This window comes from Arvicola amphibius, chromosome 3, assembly GCF_903992535.2.
Source record: "Arvicola amphibius chromosome 3, mArvAmp1.2, whole genome shotgun sequence".
NCBI classification, from domain to species: Eukaryota; Metazoa; Chordata; class Mammalia; order Rodentia; family Cricetidae; genus Arvicola; species Arvicola amphibius.
In genome coordinates this window covers 184870404-184884647 of record NC_052049.1, presented here as the reverse complement: position 1 = coordinate 184884647, position 14244 = coordinate 184870404, and the positions used below count along the sequence as shown (strand labels likewise).

General features: G+C 49.3%; 1 protein-coding gene across 3 annotated transcripts in view; it reads right to left on the bottom strand.

Moving 5' to 3' along the window:
* Window positions 1-257: 257 nt before the first annotated feature.
* Xylb (xylulokinase) overlaps window positions 258-14244 on the bottom strand; it is a 39946-nt gene continuing 25959 nt past the window's right edge. For all 3 annotated transcript variants that reach the window (XM_038323321.1, XM_038323323.1, XM_038323324.1), the window contains 8 exons: window positions 13655-13770; window positions 13304-13419; window positions 12703-12776; window positions 10150-10246; window positions 6438-6496; window positions 4541-4628; window positions 2859-2953; window positions 258-1870 (listed from right to left, as the gene is read on the bottom strand). In XM_038323321.1, coding sequence (XP_038179249.1) covers window positions 1793-1870; window positions 2859-2953; window positions 4541-4628; window positions 6438-6496; window positions 10150-10246; window positions 12703-12776; window positions 13304-13419; window positions 13655-13770 — 723 coding nt within the window. In that variant the 3' untranslated portion in view covers window positions 258-1792. The remainder of the gene's footprint in view (window positions 1871-2858; window positions 2954-4540; window positions 4629-6437; window positions 6497-10149; window positions 10247-12702; window positions 12777-13303; window positions 13420-13654; window positions 13771-14244) is intronic.

The window sequence follows — 14244 nt, the reverse complement described above, 5'->3', positions numbered from 1 at the left end:
TGGAGTTGGCGGTGCACCTCAGTAAGAGAGGGCTGGCCCAGCACCTTCAGGGCTACAGATTCAAGTCCCAGCAAGGTAAAAAGGGGTGGGAAGGGAGGGAGAAGGAGAGGTTGATGAAAGGAAGGAAGGGAGAAGAGGTAAAAGGGAGGGAGAGGAAGTGGGAGGGACGGAGGGAGGGAGGGAGGGACGGAGGGAGGGAGGGAAGGAGGGACGGAGGGAGGGAGGGAGGGAGGAATGGAGGAAGGAGCAGAGGTTGGTTTTAGGTGTTTTCAAAATTGTGTTTTTATTTTGGGTAGCTTCAATTAGCAACAGGGATCTTGTCTTTTGTTGCTGAGAGCACTAATGTTACCCGTGTTGTCTTTTTCTTTTCCCTTCTTTCCCGGTGCCTCGCTGATTTCCTGCCATATCTGCCTCCTCTTCCATACGTTGTAGCCCAGTCTCTGAATCTGTCATGACACTGTTCTTCTGTCTGGTCACTCTCTTCCCCCATAAACTTGCTGTGTTTGCATTTGGATTTGTTTTTAATTTGTCACCCATGGCGTCTTTTCTTTTCTTCCACGATCGTCTGATTTATTGTAAGGACGATCTATGTCGGAATGTCATCTTAGTTTACTGTTTTGTGGTCCCAGATGCTGTTGCTCAGGGTTTATGACGCTTAAGTGGCCTAGCAGCGTCTCCTCCCGCAGCTTGGGTTTGCTGTGCTGATGATGGCCACCTGCAGCTGTGTTGCCCATCACACACTGAGCCTTCCCTTCCGGATGGAAGATGCTCTTCAAGTCTATGCTCTGTCCTTCAGACTCTCCAGCAGTCACTGCTCTCTGACCACGTGATCTCACACCTGTCTGCAACATCTCGCCACTGTGGTCTGGGGAGTTCTGTGCAGCCGTGTGGCAGAGGAAAACCCTGGGGCTGTCACAGGAGTGAGGTCACAAGGGGCTGAGCAAGGAGCAGGGAAGTCTAAAAAGGAGTGAAGAGGAAGGAGGGAGGACTCAGCATCTGTACAAATATAATAGGATATATGGACATGAGAGCAAATAAGAAGGAAATCCAGGCTGGGGGTGTGGCTCAGCTAGCAGAGTGTTCGCCCAGCACGCACATGCCTTTAATCCCAGCACTTGGCAGATGGGGGCAGGAAGATCACAAGTTTAAGGTCACCTTCAGCTGCAAAGAAAGTGAGGGCAGCCAGGTTGCAGGAGACCTTGCTCAAGAAAAAAAAAATCCAGAATTTCTCCAAGAGAAACACACAATTTTGCCATCATGTGAACTACAATGAAACAGGGCAAACCCTAAAGTGTTTAGCCTGGGCAATGGCCCAGCCGGGTGACCCGAGGCACCTAAAGAAACAGGAGGGTGATGTGGGGGCTGTAGAGTCTGGTTTGCAGAGAAGGATGGAAGGAGTGGTCCCAGTGTGGGCTGAGGTGGCTAAAGGCGAAGACCAAGGAGGTGCAGCCATCCAGGAAGAAGGCTGTTCCCTATTCTGCTGAGTTTGGTCCTGAAAGAGAGCTTTCTTTCTGACTTCAGAAGGGGGTGTGTGTGAGCATCTTTGATGGCCACACCCTACACTGTGCTTTTCTGCCTCCAGAGTGAAAGACAGAAAGGAGAGGCGCAGTCCCACCCGGGGACATGGCGCAGTCCCACCCGGGGACATGGGCAACCACATGTCTCCAGGGAGTCCTGGCCAGCTTCGGGATGGTCCAGGACAGGACAAGAGCATGCCACTGAGTCAGCACAAGCAAGAGGACAAGTGGGAAGTCTGGGCAGGTGGGAGGCAGCAGGCTGCCAGGGCACACAGTCATTCCAGAGGTCCCCGGGCCTGAGACAAGATTCTCTGTTCAAGTTGAGCATACCGAGGAAGAAGGGCCTCATAGACCTGGAGGGGCAGAAAGCAGTTCATAATGAGAATGGGAAGGGAAGAGCCTCTTAGACGAGCTCGCAGCTTGCAATTTAAAAATGTAAATTCTGAGTCTGCTTCAGTTGGTACATGCCTTTAATCCCAACACCACAGGGGAGGCAGAGGTAGGTGGATCTCTGTGAATTCAAGGCCAGCCTGGTCTACAAAGCAAGTTCCAAGACAGCTAGGTCTGTTACACAGAGAAACCCAGACTTCAAACAAACAAACAAACAAACAAAAGTAAAAGTAAATTCTGAGACTGGAGAGATGTCCCAGTGATTTAGAACACGGGCTGCCCTTCCAGAGGACCCAGGTTTGAGTCCCAGCACCCACATGGTGACTCACTATGGTCTACTCTAGTTCCAGGGGATCCAACACCCTCTTCTGCCCTCCTCAGGCACCAAGCACGCACATGATGCATAAACATACATGTAGACAAAACACTCATACATATAAAATAAATAAAAATTTAAATAAATAAATACATATATTCATAAAACTTACTCCAAAGTTCCAAAACTTTGTGCAAAACCAATGTGGATTATGACATCAGTAATTCCTCTAAGCAGTTATGTACTAAAATAATGACAATGTGGATACATTAGATTAAGTGAAATATATTATTAAAACTAATTTTGTTCCTATTTTTACTTTTGAAAAATAAGAAGCTGGAGAGATGGTGCAGTGAGCACGTACTGTCCTTGCTGAGGACCCAGGCTCAGCTCCCAGCATCCTTGGTGTCTTTGTGAGCCAAGGATGTAATTCCATTGTCAAGTGCTTGAGACCCTTGGCTGAAACCCTAGGATCAATCCCCAGGTTCTTGGGGGGGGGGGTAAAATTTCCCTCTAGTTGGGCACAGCAGGTTTAATGTAGATGAGAAAGAAAACCTTGCCTTTCAACGAGAAGAAAAAAGACCCAAGCCAGACCAAGAAGGCAAATGACAAGAGAAAATCCGTTTGCTTCTTACCTGGGAAGCTCCGGGGCTGGGGGTGGCAGCCAGGCTGGGATGTGGTGCTGACTTCACAACTTCTGAAAAGGCCACACCTGTCCCTCCTGCAAGGCCTAGGGAGAAAGGTCATCTCACATTCGTGCACCTCACCAATGAGGCTGACCGGCTTGTGTGACAGCCACCACTCCTGTGATAAACACTGTCTGACCAGGAGGACAGGGCAGTGCAGCTAAGCAGTAGGTGCCACCTCAGCGTGCAAAGACCCTGACTTCAACCAGCACCAGAACAGGAAAACCCACAAAGTGTTTAAACTGGATTAGCACAGCTCAGACAAGTTGGTAAAAGTCACTGGCAGCAAAACTGCTAAAAATACTTTAAATGGGTGATGTTTTTTAAATTTTGCATTTCGGAGAATGGCAAGTTCAAAGCCCACTTGGAATTCAGAGTAAACTGAAAGTCAACCTGGACAACTTTGTGAAACCTCACCTCAAAACAAAAAGTATATATTAGAGGGGGGGGGGGGCTTGTGCTATAGCTTACCAAGCACAGACTAGCACAAGGCCCTGGGTTCAATCCCCAATATGGGGTAAGAAGTAAACAATTAGGAGTAAACGCCCCAGTGCTCTAGCTCCATGAAGTTGCATGACGTAATGGAAAAGGGGGGACGAGGATACAATGTTCACTCCTAAGAGAACAGCATTTGCAGTGTTGAGAGAAGCATCAAGTTTAAGGAGATGTGTTGAGAAGTGAAAGAATGAACCCCGGGGGAAAGGGTGGAGCCCCAGATGAATCTGACAGGCGTTCCCTAGCAGACAGATGACAGGGAAAAGCAGGCTAGCTGAGGGGGCTAACCTTAACCCCAAACTCTGTTTTCGAGCACAGTCTGAAGTTTCAGGCAGACAGCATTCAGAGCCGGGCCTCCAGGGAGCTGTCCACGGTTCTGGACTCCCTGGCTTTGAGCCTTCACCATTGTCCTGGTTTCTTGCTGTTCTGGACTTCATCCCTAGCACTGCCTTCCCACTATCTGCTTAGACCTAGACCCACATCTTGCAATGCTGTGTGGCCTTTTTGGTCCTTCTCTGAAGGGCTTGACTCTGATCAGGCCACATCCCGTTTGAATCTACCTCCGTTTCTCCACTCTAACTAGAGAATACAGGACAAAGAGTATGGGTTCATTTTTGCCTGCTGGGAGGGACAGAAATGAGGCTAACACTCCCGAGACCCCAGGTCCTTCATCCTGGGAATGCCATCTGTGGTGGTTTGAAAGAAAATAGCCCCCAAAGGGAGTGGCACTATTGGGAGATGTGGCTTTGTTGGAGTAGGTGTGGTCTTTTTGGGGGAAGTGTCCCTGTAGAGGCGGCTTCGAGGTCTCCTACGTGCTCAAGATCACACCATCTCAGTGTCAGACACTGCCCAGTGTCTTGGATCACTTCCTGTTACATGCAAGATGTAGGACTCTCAGGTCCTTCTCCAGTACCATATCTGCCTGCATGCCACCACACTCCCAGCCATGATAATAATGGACTAAACCTCTGCAACTGGATAAATGTTTTCCTTTATAAGAGTTGTCGTGGTCACGGCGTCTCTTCACATCAATAGAAACCCTAACTAGAACACCACCCTCTCCCATTCCCCCTTTTCTCATCCCCAGTGGTGCCTAAACACTTCCAGAGACAGCCATGCCCCATTCATTGACCTACCATGAAAAGCTCGGTACGCAGAGCCCACACAGGCTGAACTGGTGGTGTCTATGACATACACGGGGGCCCCAAAAACATCTGCGAGCACCTGGGAGGGACAGAGGGTACAGTGGGTGAGTGGTCACTCAGAGAGACCATTGAGAACCTTCCAGGCTCTGCTCTCCTTCCTCATAGCATCCATTCGACCACAGCTGCCTTTGGTATGCTTAGCATGTGGAGCTGGTGAAGAGACAGGATGACCCAGAGGAAGTCCCTAGGAAGGGCCAGTCTCCAGGCTGCCCCTGTACCTTTTAAACGACAAGATCCTACCATATAGCTCCAGCCAGTCTGAAATTTACTATGTAACCCAAGCTAACCTCAAACTCATCATCTTCCTGATGAGTAAGCATATCACAAGTATGCGCCACCATGCCCTGTATTGTTTTGTTTTGTTTTTTTAAGACAGGGTTTCTCTGTAGCTTTGGAGCCTGTCCTGGAACTAGCTCTTGTAGACCAGGCTGGTCTCGAACTCACAGAGATCATCTGCCTCTGCCTCCCGAGTGCTGGAATTAAAGGCATGTGCCACCACCATCCAGCACCCTGTTCTTTTTTAAAGACACTTACTATGTAACCCTGGCTGGTGTAAAATCACTATTTAGCTGGATAGTGGTGGTACATGCCTTTAATCCCAGCAATCAGGAGGCAGAGGGAGGGGGATCTCTGTGAGTTTGAGGCCAGTCTGGTCTACAGAGCAAGACCCAGGATAACCAAGGCTACACTAAGAAACCATGTCATGAAAAACAAAAATGAAAACTAACAAAAAAAAGAGAAATCACTATTTTGATCAGGCTGGCCTAGAACTCACAGATCCACCTGAGCACTGGGATTAAAAGTGTGCACCACCATGTCTAACCCCTGTGTGTGTGTCGGGGGAGGGGTTCTTGTGTGTGCAGTTACAACTGGAGGCCAGAGGTTAACAGCAGGTGTCTTCTTCAATCACTTCACCTCGCTGTTTGAGAGTCACCAGCTCACAACCAGCTAAAGTGGCTGGCCAGCACTCACTCTTGTCTCCACTGCCCAGTGCTGGGATTGCAGGGACACAGGACCAAGACTGACTTTTTTTGGGGGGGTGGGTAGGATTCTGAACTCAGTTCTACATGTCGGCATAGCGAGCACTTTGCCAGCTGAGTCTCCCCCAGCCCTGTCCTATACTTTTAGACTATTTATATAACTATTTTGTTTTGCTTTTTGTCAATTTGACCCAATCTATCTTTTCAGTTATCTGAAAAGAGGGAAACAAGTCAGGCAGTGGTGGCACACGCCTTTAATCCCAGCACTGGGGAGGCAGAGGCAGGCGGTCTTAGGTGCTATAAGAAAGCAGGCTGAGCAAGCCATGAGGAGCAAGCCAGTCAGCAGCACCTGTCCATTCCTGCATTAGTTCCCGCCCTGACCTCCCTCAGCGATGGATTTATAAGCTATAAGGTGAAATCAACCCTTTTCTCCCCAAGTTGCTTTTGCTCATGGTGTTTTATCACAGCAATGTAAACACCCTCACCAAGTTTATTTATTTATTTTCAGTGCTGGGAATCACACCCAGAACCTCAAGTGTCACAAGACGAATGGATGGGAGGTGGTGGCTCATTCGGTGAAGAGCTTGCTATATACGCACAAGGACCTGACTTTAAACCCTAGAAACCCACGTGAAAAACGCTGACTGGGTAGCACATGACTATAATCCCAGCCCTAAGGAAACAAATCCCTCAGACTGGCTAGCCAGCCATTCTGGTCAAATCTGTGAACACCAGGATCAGTGAGAGACTTTGTTCTCCCAAATAAAAAGAACAAATAAGGAAGACATCTAGTTCCTAGATGCAGTGACACAGAAGATGCTGTGGTACAGGGCCACCATCACACGTACCTGTAAGATGTCTTTATTGTGAGATGCTCCCCCTGTGGCCAGAATCTTTGTTTTGGGCACTGTAAAACAAAGGACGAACCAGAACTGAAGTGGTGGTAGTAATTCTCCCAACGCAGAGAGGCCTGCCCTTCAGTCGTGGATGGTTTGTGGAGGATCTATGGCCCCTGTTGATCTCCCAGACTGTGCAGAGACCCAAAACTTGGCTTATGGTGAATCTATGGCCCCTGCTGATCTCCGGGGCTGTGCAGAGACCCAAAGCTTGGCTTGTGGAGGATCTAAGGCCCCTGCTGATCTCCCAGGGCTGTGCAGAGACCCAAAGCTTGGCTTGAGGAGGATCTATGGCCCTTGCTGATCTCCCAGGGCTATGCAGAGACACAAAGCTTGACTTGTCTGTGTTAGACCCCTCATATGTGATCTGTAGTCCATCTGCCCGGATTGTCTTTATCAACTAAAAAATATTAAAGGAAGAACTTGGGGTTGGGGATGTAGTTCAGTTGGCAGAGTGCTTGCCTAGCAAACACAAGGCCCTGAGTTCAACCACGAGCACCTCACTCTTCCCCATCACCCCAAGAAATAGCAAAAGGGGGGAAATCTCCCATCATGTCAATAACAGAGCAGAATTTTTTTCATTTGATAAGAGCCTTCATATCCAAACCGTACATTTCATTTTGTGTGTATGTATCTGTGTATGTGGTTGCACATGTGGGAGCATGGAGGCCAGAAGAGGGCACTGGGTCCCCTGGATCTGGAGTTACACTTGGCAGGAGTGGCAGGGACTGAAGTCCGGTCTTCTATAAATGCAGCAGGAACTCTTAACCACTGAGCTATCTCTCCTCTACCACCCTTTGGAAGGGATTGAAGTAGGATTTCTTTTCTTGTTTGTTTGGGTTTTTTGTTTGTCAATACAGGGTTTCTTTGTAGCTTTTGAGCCTGTCCTGAAACTTGCTTTGTAGACCAGGTTGGCCTCGAACTCACAGAGCTCCTCCTGCCTCTGCCTCCTGAGTGCTGGGATTAAAGGCATGCTCTACCACTGCCCGGCTTGAAGTAGGATTTCATCTAGTCCTGGCTGGTCCCAAATTCTCTGTGTAGTAGAGGATGACCTAGAACTCCTGATCTACCTGAGTTCACCTCCTCCCCAATTCTAGGATGACAATTATGTACCACCATTCCCAGCCCAGCCCGACAAACAACATTCTTTTTTACATTTATTTGTTTAAGCATGTGTGTCTATTCTTGAAATGTACTTTTTATTTTTAGACACTATTAAACTAAGCATGATGACCAACCAAGATCAAAACCTGATCTGGCCAATACACCCAACAAGTACACCTCCATGGATGCACCTTTTTGTTTGCAAGCCAAGCTTGTCTGGGAGCTGGAGCTATGGCTCAGCACTAGAGGACCTGCCTAGAGGGCTCAGCAGATGAGGGCACTTGGTGACAAGCCTGACATCCTGAGTTCAATCCCCAGGGCTCATGTTGTAGAAAGAGTGAACTGACCGCCAGAGTTGACCTCTGACATCCACCTTCATGCTGAGTCGTACATGCCTGCCCCATATATAAACAATAAATGTATTTTACAAATAAAAGGAATGTCTCCATCCTCACCCCCCCCCAAAAAAAACCCCAGGATGTCTTGTTTAAGAGGAACCCAGAAGGGCTGGAGAGATGGCTCAGAGGTTAAGAGCACTGACTGCTCTTCCCGAGGTCCTGCGTTCAATTCCCAGCAACCACATGGTGGCTCACAACCATCTGTAATGAGATCTGGTGCCCTCTTCTGGCCTGCAGGCATACATGGAGGCTGAACACTGTGTACATAATAAATAAATAAATCTTTAAAAAAAAAAAGAGGAACCCAGAAGAGCTTGCAAGGCAGGCTTGATTGCGCTTTTCGGCTTGCTAAGAGAGTAAATGTCTTCATGTCCTACAGGAATAGCTTTGAAGTAACTACACACCCCTCCCAGCCTCTCTGCACTGCCTCCTTCTGTACCCTGGGCTGCTGGGATGACCTTCCATGCCTAGATGTTCCCTACTGATGATCCAAAGACCCCCGCTGGGCAATTAGAGCCAGCTTCTGTGCCCTGATCACATAACCTCACTTCTCAAAGGCTGCATTCCCAGGATGGTTAAATAAGGGAGTACATAGGAATTATTTTACTTATTTTAATATTTGTACTAAAACTCAGGTGTTGGTACACACTTCTAACCCCAGCGCTTGGGGAAGTAAGGAGGGTCAGGAGTTCAAGGTCATCCTCAGCTACAGAGCAAGCTTAAGACATCCCTAGTGGTGGGATTGCAAGTATGAGCTGGCATTCTTATTTGATATGGTGCTGGGGATGGAACCAGGGCCTTGGGTTAGGCAGGCATCTACCAACCGAGCCACACCCAGCTCGAACTATCCTGGTTTAGCAGCAGCAGGTAGTTTCTGCACTGGGTCTGAACTTCCTTTGCTCAGTGCTCGTCTGCGCCACCTACAAGTTCCGTGAGTGTAATTAAGGGGGGGGGGGTCCACTCCATTTCTGTGTGGTAACCTATCCTATGAATACACATAATGTCTACATTTTTTTGTTTTCTTTTGATTTCTGTTTTGTTGAGACAGGGTATCTCTGTGTCGCCTGGCTGGTCTACAACTCAGAGACCTGCCTGCCTCTGCCTCCCAAGTGCTGGGATGAATGACAAATACCCTACACCCAGTGCCTCATGACCAGGTCATTCTGTCTACTCTCAATAGGTATAAGATTGCTTTCATTTTGGGGCTAGTAAGCGAGGGTCACAGTGAATGTTCCAGCCACAATGAATGTTCTCACAGACACTTTTCTTTTATGGGTATGTTTAATGAACATATATGTATGTTGCTGTTTGTGTTTACATAAGAATAAGATTGCTGGCATATTCAGTTTAATTAGATGCTGTCTATCAGGTTTCCCAAGGCTTCTTTTTATAGTATCCTTTTATTTGGTCGGTTCAAAGATAATAAGACATTCTACACAGGACCTGAACTGTTCACAAAAGCCTCCTATGGGCACTCCTAAGCAAAGAGGCTTCATGGGAATTTTGTTGTTGTTATTGTTTATTTGTTAAGACAGAATCCCATTGCATAGCCCTGGCTGACCTCGAACTCACAGATCCACCTGCCTCTGCCTCCCTAGTGCTGGGTTTCACCTGACACTAGGGAGCTCATACCGCTTTCTAAGACCCTTATAGTAGCCCAACTCCATCAGCAGTGGGGAGTCACTGAGCTCTGGGACCTGCTTGCTCTGCAGCTAAATTTTTAGGAATCCCTTCCCCAAGCCATGGCTCTGCCCTCTCCAACCAGCCCTGTGAGTGTTGGCGGTGGTACTACATGACTATTTTCCTGGTCCAAGCTGTCACAGCCCCAGAACACAGCCCTTCTTCCTGTACTGTCCATATCCCCAAGTTCAGAGCTCAAGATGTGTATCTACGGGTAGGACCTGGGGGGCCCTAGAGGACCTCTCCTAATGCCTACAGCGTATGACCAAGGGATCGGGTAAGCAGTGACAGAGCAGAGAAGCAGGTCACCCTGCTGCTGCACACCTGCTCACGCGTGCCTGGATCACTCCCTCAGCCTACCCAGGACCGAGGCCACCCGCCGTCTCCTGACCGCATTTGGTGATGACTTGATCTCTTGGCCTCAGCTTTTGACCTCAGCCCCTCCCCAGCCCCAGGATGCATCCAGCTGGCCGCTCACTTACTGACTCGGTAGCCTAGCCCTTCTGCGTGGATTCTTTTGGCCATGAACTGTCCTTCGATCAGTGCCCGAATCTCCACATCCCCAGGGAATGCTGAGACCTGTTTACAGAAAGCAGGCACAGTGTGAGGGACTGTGACTGTTCTTGTGTATGTACAAGTGTGCTCATGTGTGTGTTTATGTTTGTGTATGTGTGAATGCACGTGCATGAGTGTGCATCATGCACACGAGAACATTCACACACGTGTAAGTGATCTTACTTTAACCACCAATTTCACGTGTCACATCTTCACATGGGCACAGCCCTCACATGCACGCCTCACCTGTGTGCCACTCTGAGGTGTCCGTGACATCATGGTGCTCGGTTTCAGGCAGCCAAGGGCACAGCTTCTGACTTGACCATTTCCCCTATGACCTTGACTATCATGCGGATCGTCCTGTTTGTCCTTTCCTAACCTACAATGCTGGAACCCTGTTTTCAAGGTCACATGACCAAATTAGATTGACAGGGCTAAGGATTCGGAGTTGATGTTTGATGAGTGACAGCCGTGAACTTATCCTGAGTATCCCCAATGACAACTGTGAAGCATCAAGACAGCTCTGATGGGGGTCACCCCAGGCTGAGGCCTGACCTCCAGCCCCTCGGATCAAGAAGTAAATCTGCCATTCTCTCTCGCTGCTCTTGCAGAGGACTCGGGTTCGGTTCCCAGTACCCACAAGGCAGCTCACAACCATCTATAATTCAAGTTCCAAGGGATCCAGTGTCCTTTTTCGATCTCTGAAGTCACCAGGTACACATGATGTGCATACATTCACACACGCAAACACTTACAAAATAAGCAAATATAGAAAAAAAAACCACTCATAACCGACCAAGTGAATGAATGAATGAATGAATGAATGAATGAAGAGCCCTACTTTTTCCTTGGTAAGCTTGGGACTGACGTACACAAGGGCAGGCATGTGTGCCTTTTCTTTATAAACAGAATCTGAACGAGCCTCCAACCTGATGACCAGGATGAACTTCCTCTGCTTTTTGTCTGTTTGGGTTTTTTTTGTTGTTGTTGTTTTGTTTTGTTTTAAAACTGGGTCACTCTACACAGTCCTGGCTGTCCTGGAACTGCTCTGCAGACCAGGCTGGCCTTGAACTCACAGAGATCCACCTGCCTCTGCCTCCCGAGTGCCGGGATTAAAGGTATGCACCACTGGCCTGAAAACTTTCTACATCTCATCCAAAGCATTCTATCAAATGTGTAACACTTAGTCTGCAACACTGAAGCCATGCCCCCTGACTAGTACAGCATTAGAACATCTCACCAAGGTTCCCCAACAGTCACTGGATTCACAAGCATCCTCCAGCTCCTACCTCCAAAACATGGTGTCAACTCACGGTAACAACCAGAAAAATCCATCCCAAACAGGGACTCTCCCAGAAGGGGCCCCATGGAAACGAAAGAAAAGTGGCTTTTGTGACAAGAAGGGCCTGGGTTTGAGCTTCCTCGACCGCATGTGACCTTGTGACTTTGGGCAGGCCACTGAGGCCTCAGTTTCCCCTTCTGTAAAATGAGTTCATCATCCCTACATTACAGAGTTGCTTAGAGAAAGAGGATGATGCTGGGAGCCAATGGTGCTCAGCAAATGTTCCCGTCTCCCCCTCAGGCTCTTCCCACCAGGAAGAAACTCTTGCCCTAAGGACCCAAGGACTACTAGGATGTGGAGGGTAAGGCCACCAAGGGGATACCCAGTGACACCAGTCTGGGAGCAGACAGTAGTTCACAGTGTACTCCTGTCCCCTGCATTCCTCCCTGGAGGAGGGACAGTGTCTGTCAACCTCTGTTGAGCCCGCAGCCTCAAGAAGGGACCAGAGCACACCTGTAGGCAAGCAGATGAGTGAGCCCTACAAACAGGATGCTCTGAGGCCAGCTTTTAAACAGAGCACTGAGCCGGGCGGTGGTGGCGCACGCCTTTAATCCCAGCACTCGGGAGGCAGAGGCAGGCGGATCTCTGTGAGTTCGAGACCAGCCTGGTCTACAAGAGCTAGTTCCAGGACAGGCTCCAAAGCCACAGAGAAACCCTGTCTCGAAAAAACCAAAAAAAAAAAAAAATAAAAAAAAAAATAAACAGAGCACTGACTCCGGAGTCGATGGAAACCCAGAGCGTATGTGTCTGGGGCTGGAGCACTAGCTCGGTACTTAGAGGACCTGTGGTGTGAGCAGAGGGCCTGAGTTTGGAACCGTAGAGCCCTCAGACACGCAAGGTGGGCATGGTGGATTGCCTGTAGTTCCAACCTCAGAAGGTAGAGACAGAGAATTCCCTGAGCTCTGGGTTTGATCCAGAAAATCTGTCTCAATGAATCAGGTGGAAGAGCAACTTAGGGAGATTCCCAGTGTCAACCTCAGGCTGCCACATGCATGCACACCCGCAACACACATGCAAACATGCATGCACACCCGGCAATACACACGCAAACATGCATGCACATCCGGCAACACACATGCAAACATTCATGCACACCACACACATATACATATGAAAAGAAAACCAAAAACTTAAGTACCTCAATGTTTTCTGCGTTAAACCTATGACGTCCCATAATTCCAGGGGTGATCTCCATTACGTCGAAATAGAAACCTGAGGCGGAACCAGGAAGGGATTAGCTGTCAGCAACCCAGAACAAAGAACAACTTCTCAAAAGACTTCAAAAAGGGCGAGGCAAAGTTACCTCAGGCCTCTCCCGTCTCCTTGAGGAGCCCTGTGGTATCCTCAATCCTTTCTCTCCAGCAGAACAGAGGGGACTGGGAAGGCTTAGGTGTCCTGAGGTTACTCTTCCCACTTTCCCTTGGCAGCTCACTAACCCCAGCCCCAACCGAGGTGTGCTGCCTCCTATCTCACACAGCCTTGTACCTGGAGCAGGAAGCTGCATACTGAGAAGCAGCAGGGCACAGTAGACCCTGGAGCGGCCAACTCATTCCCTAGGGGCTTTGACGCAAGATACAGCTAGAGTCTAACCTTTCACAGCCAAGGACAGCCTTATGACCCCACCCTCAGAACCTGGGGCCCACGGCAGTGTAGACAGAAAGGACCCCCGCCCAACCTCTCCAGGCCCCTAACTCATGGCGCTCTAAGCCTTCCAGCCCCTGTACACAGGCCCAGCCTACCCAGGTTGCCCTTGTTCCCCATCTCCGTGGACTGCAGGGCTTTAGAGAACTTGTTCCAGGAACCTGAAGCGGACTCATCCCGGATCTTCTCTCTCATAAGGGAGCCATTCTTAAAGCTGCAGAAACACACACAGGACGAGTCCTGGGCTCTTGTGGTGGTGTTGGGAACCCAAGTTCTCCACGTGCTAGGCAAGGATCCTAGTGCTGAACTTTACATGCAGACTGGACCCAGGGGTTTTGGAAGAGTCCTGGGCAGCGGGTCTTCAGGTCAGGCTAGATCACAACCCCTGGGTTCGGTTGTGCCAGACCTGTCTGCACCTCCCTCCCCCAACCCAGAGAGTCCAGGATTACCACAGAAGTGCCATGTAGTGTTGTACATCGACGGGGTTGCAGAAGATGTGGCCTTCCAGGGCAGGCGTGGGCTCTTGGAGCCAGAGAAATAGGGTGTCGCTGGTGCCCAGGCTGACCTGAGGAGAGCAGAGGGGAGGGTGAGGTGCCTACGGGTGGCTACCAATGCTCCCTTTCTGCCAGGATGCACGCCACATCCTGCCACCCCTTCACTCAATCACTCCATTCCTCACACTGCAGGTGACAACTGCCACCTCCTCAGAAACACTTCTTGACTCTCCCCATACCAGATGAGGTAAAGTCTGGAACCCAGATCCAGGTTCTCATGAACACCATGACTGCCTTTCTAGAACTTAATGCGAAATCATCAAAACAATGGTTCCCCAAATGGCTTTCCTGCTAGGTGTAGAACGCTATAGAATAAACCTTCCCATGTACCTGGGAGTCCACAGCACCCCGGCCTACGCCCAACATTTTCACACTTATGCCCAGCAGACAAGGGCCATGCTCAACATCAGCGAAGGGCAATGACTGGCTAAGTTTAGACCGTGGGACACCATCCTCTTTAGAGGCACCAGCCCCTCCGATGTGTA